The sequence below is a fragment of the Octopus sinensis genome, linkage group LG16 (genome assembly GCF_006345805.1).
Source record: "Octopus sinensis linkage group LG16, ASM634580v1, whole genome shotgun sequence".
Classification (NCBI taxonomy): Eukaryota; Metazoa; Mollusca; class Cephalopoda; order Octopoda; family Octopodidae; genus Octopus; species Octopus sinensis.
This window is the reverse complement of record NC_043012.1, coordinates 8,647,282-8,659,007: the sequence shown is the minus strand read 5'-3', so window position 1 is coordinate 8,659,007 and position 11,726 is coordinate 8,647,282. Positions and strand designations below refer to the sequence as shown.

Genomic DNA, 11,726 nt, shown 5'->3' with positions numbered 1-11,726 from the left:
GTTTACTGGGTGCATTTTACAAGGCTCCAGCACATGTGCCAACACTGTATAGAAGCAGAGTGACTCTCAGAAGCCCAAGAGAGTTGATACATAAACCATAACATCTATGACAAGATTTTCTCAGACAAAAACCACATTAACATGCCAGCCAATGATGTACATCAGATATGGTACACAGATGTCTATCACAAGCATGTTTATTTCGTTGTAGGATTGAATTCTACCTAAGTAACTGTTTGGCCATGTCATAAAAATTGTGCGTGACTAATGAAGACACAACAATCTCCAATATTCGTGTCATGATATACACTGTGCCCAGGCCACTTTGTAAAGTGGTTGGTGTGGTTTTAGGTTCAGTCCCACTGCATGGCACCTCAGATAAGACTTCTACACTAGTCTCAGCTTGCCACATAAACAAATATGTATAAATGTATGAATGCTTACATCACCTGCAATTTGAATGAAAAAAGTACCAAGCTAAAAGCATTGAAGTTTGTTGTTCCCCTCTCAACAAACTGTCCAAGGATGGTGTGCTGTTGAAAAAGTGCAGAATAAGAGATCCCTTACTTGAAAAACAGGAAAGGGTTGGTGACAGGAAAAGCATCATCATCGTTTAACGTCCACTTTCCATGCTAGCATGGATCAGACGATTTGACTGAGGACTGGCGAACCAGATGGCTGCACCAGGCTCCAATCTTGATTTGGCAGAGTTTCTACAGCTGGATGCCCTTCCTAATGCCAACCACTCCGAGAGTATAGCGGGTGCTTTTTACGTGCCACCGGCATGGGGGGCCAGTCAGGCGGTACTGGCACAATAATATACATTCATCTAAATCAGTGGTTCTCAACCATTTTTTGTCTATGGACCCCTTTTGGTCCATATTTTTACTCTATTTGATCTCCATAGCAATTCACAGTATATAAAAAAAACCTTTATAATATTAAGGATAGTATAGAAACATTAAAATATTTTGTGTATTGTAGAAGTATAACCTATTGTACACAAATTTTAATAAAATCTTCTATGGACCCGGGTTGAAAACTACTGATCTAAATAATGCTAATGAACAAACAAGTGAATACAGATTTCATTGAGATGATGTGCGAGATGCAATGAAGACAAATCACAATTGGAAGTTATTTTCATTTATTAATAAACGTCTGTACATACATCTAAGACGAAGGTTTTAACATGAGGCAGCTCAATGATAACTAATGATGTAACCAATATTTCTTCCGTTTCACTTTCCTAAAAACCATCAGCCTTAAGGAGAGAAGCCTGAAAGGAAATCAGTTACAACAGCTTTTAATTTGGTATCACTTTCAGGTGTGATTTGACCATCTTCACGGATCTGCTTCAAGAGCTCTTGTTGGGTAGCTTGCACATGCTTAGAAAACTGCTCCTCAAAAATAGTAATCTTATTTGGTTCCAACTTGTCCAAATAACCTCTCACACCAGCATAAATGGTTGCAACCTGTTCTTCAATAGCCATAGGACCTTGACAAAAGAAAGAGAAAAGGGAGAAAACAATGTAATGTTACTAATGTGTGATGAGATTTGAAGATTTGAAAATCAATATAAGTTGTAAACTGAAATTTACTTACAATATTGGCCTTGTTTGAGTAACTCTGTCAACCTGACACCCCTGTTCAAAAGGTTTTGGGTAGACTGATCTAAATCAGATCCAAACTGAGCGAAAGCTTCAACTTCACGATACTGAGCCAATTCAAGTTTCATAGAGCCAGCCACCTGCACAAAAATTGAAGCAACAGTTAATTAAGTTTATGTATTGTAAAACAATAATCCTTAATCATTTTCATACCAAACTGGTACTACGTGGTCCTACGATACACATTTCCTGTTTTAAAATGACCTGAATAAAAAACCTGTCAAAATTTCATGTTAATTTATATCCTGAACACTGGCTTAATAATGACTTATTTTACTAAATTCGTTACTTTTCAAAATAGTAATGAAAAAAAATTAAACTGATAATATTAGTAACAATTCTTTGATAACTTCTGCATTTGTTTTTATTTATGAAACCGAAAATGGTAAATGAATTTATATTAAATAAAGGACAGGCATTCTTCTTTCTTTGCTACAACTAGCTTATTTATAAGTAACCCTTTAGCATTTAAACTGGCCATATCCACAAGATATTCCATTTCATTTATGTTCAAAATAACCAGATCTGGCCTCACACCTACCCTACAATGTCATTCTAAAAATAGGCAAACACATCATCGAAATCTCAGAGAAGCAAGGCAATGCATGATTAATTCAAAACAATGTGAACAGATAACTGTTACATTTGACAGAACTATCTGAACGCCAAAGATCAAAGACACGAGAGTAGCTGTAACTAGATATAAGCTATGAAAAGTCTGCAAACAAGCCTCACCTGTTTCATGGCTTTGGTCTGAGCAGCAGAGCCGACACGACTCACAGACAAACCTACATTGATAGCAGGTCTGATACCTTTGTAGAACAATTCAGTTTCCAAGAAGATCTGTCCATCGGTAATAGAGATGACATTAGTTGGAATATAGGCAGACACATCACCAGCCTGGGTCTCAATGACTGGCAGAGCAGTGAGGGAGCCACCACCGTGATCTTGGTTAAGTTTAGCAGCTCTTTCCAACAATCTAGAGTGAAGGTAGAATACATCACCAGGATAAGCTTCACGTCCGGGGGGACGACGCAGCAACAGAGACATCTGACGGTAGGCAACAGCCTGAAAAATAAACAAAACATTGTTGATTGATCTTACCAATATTTGTAGTTTGCTTATAGACATAATATGAAACAATCCAGAAGAAGCAAACCAACAGAGTTGTTGAATAGAATGGTTCACATTATTCCGAGTCTCTGTGCTCAAAGTTCAACTTTTACTTTTCATCCTTCCAGGGATAGGAAAAAGAAAATAAAAAGACACACACCCACACACACCCCAACCAGGATAATTCAACTGTAAGAATGTTGGTTTCTGTCCCTGTTCTCAGTTTAAATCCTGCCTCCATAGCCTACCTGGGTGGTGTGGAAGCATGTGACTCAGTGGTTAGGGTGTCGGACACATGATTGTAAGATTGTGGTTTCGATTCTTGGATTGGGTTACATGTTCTTGAGCAAACCACTTCATTTCATGTTGTTCCAGTCCACTCAGCTGACAAAAATGATTAACCCTGCAACGAACCAGCGTACTGTCCAGGTGGGGAATATATATGCCATGAACCTGGCCCTTACGAGTCGGTATGACTTTTATGACCTTTACCTTTGCCTATGTAGGTAGTACAATCAATTAGCTGCCCACCTTATCACAACCCAACACCAGGTGTCATTAGTGATCCCCTAGGTCACTGGTTTGAAGAATTTCCTCTCTCCTTCCTTCCCCATCAGTCACAGAGGCTAAAGGGTCATGGGGTCACTGCCCTTACCTCCTTGGGGAGAGGTAAAAAACAGAAAATGCCCTTTTGTAGACATTATTCCATCTGAGTTCAACTAGGCTTGGAAACTTTTCAGTGTTGTACATTAAGGATTGAACTAGTGAACATTATGATCTGAATTTCCAGTTTTGCCATCCACTGAAAGCACCATCCGATCGTGGCCGTTTGCCAGCCTCGTCTGGCACCTGTACCAGTGGCACGTAAAAAGCACCCACTACACTCACGGAGTGGTTGGCGTTAGGAAGGGCATCCAGCCGTAGAAACATTGCCAGATCAGACTGGGCCTGATGCAGCCTCCTGGCTTCCCAGACCCCAGTTGAACCGTCCAACCCATGCTAGCATGGAAAGCAGATGCTAAACGATGATGATGACTGAAAGGAAATGAAAAACAAAGAAAAAGAGCTGTATGAGTTACCTGTTTGGAAAGATCATCATAAATGATGAGAGCATGGGATCCGTTGTCTCTGAAATATTCTCCCATGGCACAGCCAGAGTAAGGAGCCAGATACTGCAAAGGAGCAGCATCAGAGGCTGTGGCACTCACAACAATTGTATATTTCATAGCATCTTAGGAGGTGAGAGAGAAAGAGAGAAAAAAATGTTTAAAATGAGCTTCAATGTTTCAAGCACCATTTATTTTAAAATCAAAATAACAAGCAGCAGTACTTAAAGTGTAGATATTTACCGGCATCTGTAAGTCGCTTGACAATCTGAGCTACAGTGGATCTTTTCTGGCCAATAGCAATGTAAATACAGTAAAGTTTCTTGGTCTCATCAGTGCCCTCATTGAAACGCTTCTGGTTGATGATAGTGTCAATAGCAATGGCAGTTTTGCTGGAAGTGAAACAATGAACTTCACTTAAGATTGCTGAACAATTCTGTAGGGAGATCAATTAACATGCAGAAGCTACATTATTAAATAATGCTAACAGGAATCAGAATATGAATCCAACACGGAACTTACCCAGTCTGCCTGTCACCAATGATCAACTCTCGCTGACCTCGGCCAATAGGGACCAAGCTATCAACAGCTTTGATGCCAGTTTGCATGGGCTCGCGTACAGATATCCTAGGAATGATACCTGGGGCTTTTATACCGACACGAGCACGCTTAGGAGAAGTCAAATTGCCCTGGAAAGTTTAAAAGGGATGTATTAGATATAATCAAATAAAATGATGGCCATCTTCAAATTTAAACATTAGACACAAACGTTAATGTCTACTATTAGTGTTATTAATGGCTATACAGTAATTCCTCGATTATTGCAGGTGTTATGTTCCAATCCCCACCCCATCCACGAAGTAGAAACAGTACTGTATATTTTATTATAAATGCAAAACACCACCACACACTTTCTTCCCAAGTTTCATTTTCTCTTCTACAGTACACTACATTTTTTTGTTTTAATATATTTTAATTAATGTGTTACTGTACTGCATTTTCCTGTATTAATTCTTAGGCATAAAAATGCTTATTTTACCACAGAAATAATTAAAATCTAAAAAGATATAAATACGTATTGGCCGCAAAAATCTCCGACATAAATTTGCATATATTAGCCAAAAACCTGTGCAATAGGTGAATCGCAATATGGTGAGTGATTACTGTACATCAAATAGAAAATAGATGAGACACTGACCTTTCCATCAATGACGTTACCCAAAGCATCAACAACACGACCAAGAAGCTCTGGTCCAACAGGAACATCGACAATGGCTCCAGTTCTTTTCACAATGTCACCTTCTTTAATCAGTTTGTCGTTACCAAAGACGACAACACCAACGTTATCAGGTTCCAAGTTCAGAGCCATACCCTAAATCAAATTTAAAAACAAAAGGTTAAAATAGAAACTATTTGTCACAATTCTGTTTCATGGCTAATTAATGACATTTAAGTTAAAGATAATTAAGAGAAAACTTGTTCACTTATTTTACTGTCTAGTTAACATTGGATAATCATCATCATTGTTTAACCCTTTCGTTACTGTATTTGTTTTGAGATGCTCTGTATTTCTTTCAATTACTTTAAATATTACAAAGAATTTAGTAAAATAACCCAGTTATCATTCAGCTAGTGTTATGAACATAAATTGCGACTAAGGTTTGGTGGAAGATTTTAATTCAAAACTATTGAAAACAAGACATTTGTACTCAAAACCAGAACCAGTTTCAGCCGGGTTGGTAACAAAAGGGTTAATATCCACTTTCCATGCTGGCATGGGCTGGACGGTTTGACATGGAGCTGCCTACACTTTGACTGTCTGTTGTGGAATGGTTTCTATGGCTGGTTGCTCATCTTAATGCCAATCACTTAACAGTGTGCTGGGTGCCTTTTAAGTAGCATTGGCACCTGAGAGGACAAACTTCTGTGTGTGGAAGACACTGATTATATTTAGCTTGATGTATCTTATCAAGTACAGCAAATCGCCACATCTCCCAGTTCCTTAGTGAGGCCCAGCATCTGAAGACCCTGTCACACAACTTTGTCCCACATCTTCCTGGGTCTACCCCTTCCACAATTAGAGCTTGGTACTACAATCTATGGGTGATAATTAGGACGAAGAGGGTCTGAGATATTAAATTTTAAGTTCACCGAGAGGAGTAACTGAAGAAAGAGGGTAAGATAAAATCTAAGCTCTGGCAGCAAATATTTAGCTCCCTGGAGCCATAACACACCAGGAAAACACTAACTTCATATGAGATGGATCTCACCAATTAAATACATTTAGCGATGGATTAACAAAGCTATTTGGCCTACATATTTTTATGTAGTATAAATATGCAGAATGTCCTACTTAGACAGAAATACAGTAAACATTAATGGAGACTCAAACATTTTAAAACTTTTAATAAGAAAAAAAAAAAAAAGAAGCAGTTCCACTGATCCTTTACCAGGCCTTCAGGACTGGCGGAAGAGAGGTATCTATCCTCAAATTTAAGAGCTCGTCTGAAATGCTTGTAACAGAGTAGACTCCATGAAGGGCACTCAAAGTGCCTTGGGTGTCTTTTACTATAGCCTAAGGCCGATCAAAGATTTGAGTTGATTTGGTAGACGGAAACTGAAAGAAGCTCGTGTGTTTAACCCCTCACCATCACTTGACAACTGATGGTGTGTTTACGTCCCTGTAAATTAGTGGTTCGGCAAAAGAAACTGATAGAATATGTATTAGGCTTACAAAGAATTAAGTCCTGGCGTCGAATTGTTCGACTAAAAGCAGTGCTCCAGCATGGCTGCAGTCAAATGACTGATACGCATTCCTCATTATATTACTGGTACAACTAATCCTAACAAGCATACAAGCCTCTATGGTTTACAAAGACTTGACATGAGTGACATTCCTTTGTTCCCCCACCACAAAATCATCAATAATAGAAATGGAAACATACCTTAAGGCCACTGGAGAACTCTACCATCTCCTCAGCCTGGATATTCTTCAGTCCATAGACACGGGCAATACCATCACCAATTGATAAGACTTTGCCAGTTTCTTCAAGGTCTGCTTTAGCAGATTGACCAAGGATTCTCTCTTCAAGGATTGAAGAGACCTCAGCACCTATAAAGAATTAGATACTCTACCAGTGAATGAAACATTTCAACAGAAATTATTAGCAAAATGTACAAAAAAAATTTGTTTTTAAATAATAATAATGTAATGGGTCTAATGAATAATGAAAATATTTTTATTGAATTATGTTGATGAAATGAGTTAGTTCAGTTGGTTAGATGAGGCTAAAGTAGCATCACCAAATATTTAAACCATTAGCATTCAGATTATTCTGTCAAATGCAATGCTTATTCATTCACACCATTTTGAATTAATCATGTATCATTGTGTAGCTTTCAGATTTTGATTTGATTATTCATTTTCAGAATGACATTTGAGGGCAGGTGTAAAAGACCTGATCTGGCCAGTTGTAACATAAAAAGCACAAAATATTTCAGCCAGACATGGATGGTTTAAACACCAAAGGGTTAATATTTTCTGATTTAGCCACGTGGCTAACGATTTTGAGGGGAGCAGAACATGAGAATGATCCTAGTAGCAGACTGGTGTTTTTATCAACCATGGACAGACAAAAGGCTAAGTTGACCTTGACAGGATTTGAACTCCAGATGTAAAAAGCAGGAAGAAATACTGCAAAAACATTCTCTCTCCACCCTCAAAACTAATGACTGCCAGCTCATCACCATACCTATGTACTTAATTACCAGACACTTCTATTTTACATGAAACATTCCTGAATTTCCAAATGAAATTTTTTTTGAAATATGTAGCACTGAAACAGAAATATATTCCAATGACATGAAGAGGGTTAGAAACCAAACACTTCCAACAGCATTCATACATGGACACCTTCATGTCTATTTTGACTTGCCACTAACCACCTGACAGTTTAATAATAAAACAAAGATAGACTTCAAGCTTTGATGACTGCTAAAATATGAACATTTCCCACAAAAGTTTAGTGGAAAGGATGTCAACACTGCAGGATTGCAATGGATCAATGCCCTTAATCTGACATTCAATGGATAAATCCAAAACTGAAGATTAAGCAGATTGAAGTCATCAAAATATTACTTTTGAGTTTAACAGTCAGCACCTTAAATATGAGTGTAAATCATTATCCTTACCAACAGAATCCTGTATAATTCTGTGACCAAAATAATTAGTTCCATTATGAAGGACTTTAAATCTCATAGCCATGTCTTCAATAGATTTTTAGATAATTACTTTCACAATATTTTATCAACCCCCAGTTTCACATAAACGTTCACAGGGTTATAGCTATACATCCTGTGATGCCATGCTTGGCTTAATTAACTATACCCCTGTAAGACATGTGCGACCTTTCCTGAGAAGTAGGCTGCTCGACGCATGGTCCCTCATCAGGTGGATTGCATTATTAAAACTCAAGGTAATTTATTGTCTGGTGCAGAAATTCTTGTGGGATACAATTTGTTCACGACTACCCTATAACATCAACCATCAAGAGAGGACCAACTCCCTTTGGCATAGGTCAAGGAGTTATTAACACTTACCAGCAGCCCTAGAGGGTGTGGTGGCAGAGAATTTCCTGATCGCAATAGCGCCAGCTCCAAGGGCATTGGTGCAGACCTAAAAGGAGGAACGAATTCAATCAATATATTAAAAAACAAGAAACAAAAAAACATTCTCACATTTTATATAACATGACTTTGGTTGAGTCCCAATTGCAACATGATTTTGGTTGAGTCCCAAATGCACAGCAAAAAGTGGGAGAATTTGGAAACCAAAAAGAAGCTAGTTGAATACGTATAAATACTGTGTCTGCATGCATGTGTTTATACCTGGGACTGCTTATTTGAAAGTCATCAGGTTTAACTGGTGATGTTATTTGTACTTGTACCGATAATAACTTGTTTGTCCACTCTATGCTTTCAATGATGTGGAATAAGAGAACTCTTACTTTAAAAACAAGGGTCAATGCCAGGAAGGACATTTGGCTGTAAAACAATACATTAATAAGGTATTCCTCCAATGCATGCCAGCATCAAAGACAAAGAACATAAAAAGGAACAATTGTGTAAGACAACATTAATAATGGCATGGATTAAATGAAAGGTTAAACATTTTGGTGCCAGAGTAGAGTTGAGTTTATTGACTCCAAATTTAACTGCCTTTCATTTTTTAGAGTCAATTAAAACATACTAAAGTCAATCTTGATGGGGATTTGAACCAGGAATGTGAAGTGATTTAAATGAATACAGCAAAGTATCTTGTCCACCTCTCTACCAATCGAATTGAAAGCAAACACTGATTTTATGCATACAGAAGACTCTTGTCTGTGACATCAATATACACTCCCCTTGTAGCAAACAGTCAAAATATTGAATTAATCAGTTTTGGCAAAACCTCTATTATGTATGTGTTTAGGTGAACTACTCCACTGTATCGCATAACTGTTGTTTGTCAGAAATATACAGAGGTTAAAGTGACCTTTAAATGATAGAACAGAGAGAGAGAGAGAGAGAAGCATTCGACACTCACCAAACACCTACAAACATGGGGAAATATATACGTTGTGTAAATCGAAACAACAATATTCGGCATAAAACAGGGGTGTATGTTGTGATGTTCATGCTGTCAAGGACATTAGTAACTTTAGTTTGCAGATTCAACGACCTGGGAGCAAACTCCGCTCATTGTTAAATATATTCTGATTTTGTAAAATGACTAAAGAAGCAATCAACACCAGAAAGGTTTGAAACTAAGAATGTAAATATTTACAATATTGTGATATTTCAAAAGTAGCAAGGTCAAATAGTTTTTCAGTTCGTGGTCAGTCTTTTGGGGATCAAATGACTGAGAAATAGGGGATGTTTACATATAATCCCAAGGTGACATAATGGTCACCTTGGTAGTAGCTATATACGATATGTCTTAAATACTCGTCAAAGTTATGAGTATAAGCAACCGTAGATTTGTAGTAGTACATCACGTTAGATTATTAAATCTGAGTAAACCCTCATTTATAATTAACCCTGAAGCACAAATCAAACACAGCAATGCCCTTGGCATATGCATGAACGCCACAACTACCTCCATGTCAATGTTGACCGATCAACATGTCTAATAAAGAAAAATATCCGTTGACTGCAGCAACATCCATCCATCCATCCACGCTGGCAACGTTGCCGGGTCACATCAAGGAGGAGGAAAGGCTGTGTACGTGGTAAACTCGATCTGCTATAAATATCAGAAAAGCTCACACCACATAACATAGCACCCCAAGGAGAAGAAGACACATTAGATAACCTAACCTTAGATGAACTATAACCAGAAAAATAAAAAAATTTTAAAAGTGAAGGTCACGTTTAGAATGTTTTGATCATATGCTTAATCAGGGCAGCTAGACATCGCATAATGTATGCAGATATAAAGACAGACAGAATCTGTAATGCGGTTTCGATCTGTAAGCAGCACAACTACCACCAAGTTACTAATGTTATTAGAACCATATACATACATACATACATACATACATATATATATATATATATATATATATATACATATATAAAAGCTAAATTGAAGGAAGGAGGGATGGTTCAGTCTTTTGTGCCCCGTCTTCTTCAAATGAATGTTAAAAAGAGGACAAGTTTGAATGACACAGCAATGTCTTAAGATAATGGATACATTTCTTGGGTTGCAGACAAAGGGGAAACTTTTTAAGAGGTTTCATGAATACAAATTAAAGCACTCACTTTGTTTCGAGGGAATATAATTATTATAATAATAATACAGTAGATTAAATATAACACTTTATCCACGATTTCAAATTTTACACTAAAACACAGAGCATCCTTCAGATGGAAGTGCTTCGAGTTTAAACTTCTGCTGTTGCTTCAATAAATGCAGCAGAACAGAATTATAGAATGTCGAATGGTGGCATCTTCCAGAGGTTATTTTATATTATGTATTTATCTAATTAACGATGTAAATTAATTATACACGCACATGGCGAAGGAACTTATATGATGGGATTTCGAAGGAAGATTTAGATTTTATATTGATAATTGCATAAAATGTAATATTCCACTTCAATAAAAGCAAGTATTTATTTAATGCACACACATAAATGTTATGTATTAATTAAAATAAAAGGCTGATTGTTTAATTTTTCTACCCTGACCTTCATACAAGGTTAAAAAGAGGACGAATAGACTCCATAATTAACGAAAGGGGAGTGGATATGATGGAAATTCACAGGTTTGAATTTAAAGAGGGATCTATAAGCAATGAGAGAAGAGAACTGATGTAAAAATAAACGAGTAATTGTAAAAATGTGGAGGCTTTATAAAGAAATAAACGGTGATAAAAGCCATTGTAAGAAGATTTGGTGGAAGAAGGCTTTTTTAGACCGACGTATCACCGGATTATAAGGTCTTATGTCGATTACAAGTGCTAAATTGAATGTTATTAAAAGGTAATGTTAGAATAATTATTAAGTATTTATTGCATCCATACCTTAGTGGCTGCCCTTGGAAGATTCCTGGCAAGAGTGGCAGTGACCCGTGCAGCTAACATCTTGGAGAGACGAACGATGTCTGATAGAAGAATATGGCTGAACGGGAAAGATAGACCTAGTGCATCATGGGAATGATATCTAGGTTAGCGAGATTTTTCTTTTTTTTTTAGCACATTATTAATTTTGACGAAATATCTTTATTTTAGTTAGTTAACTATCTAGTATTAAAACTAATACCAATATTAATAATAATAGTGATTTTTCGAAAA

General features: G+C 37.1%; 1 protein-coding gene across 1 annotated transcript; it reads right to left on the bottom strand.

Moving 5' to 3' along the window:
* Positions 1–1,130: 1,130 nt before the first annotated feature.
* LOC115220629 (ATP synthase subunit alpha, mitochondrial) lies at positions 1,131–11,612 on the bottom strand. The gene is made up of 10 exons (XM_029790773.2): positions 11,457–11,612; positions 8,489–8,564; positions 6,835–7,001; positions 5,088–5,261; positions 4,412–4,578; positions 4,133–4,281; positions 3,863–4,014; positions 2,406–2,738; positions 1,606–1,750; positions 1,131–1,498 (listed from the first exon to the last, which is right to left on the bottom strand). Exons 1-10 carry the CDS (start codon positions 11,514–11,516, stop codon positions 1,266–1,268), a joined length of 1,656 nt encoding a protein of 551 aa, XP_029646633.1. The 5' UTR covers positions 11,517–11,612; the 3' UTR covers positions 1,131–1,265.
* Between the last annotated feature and the right edge of the window lie 114 nt (positions 11,613–11,726).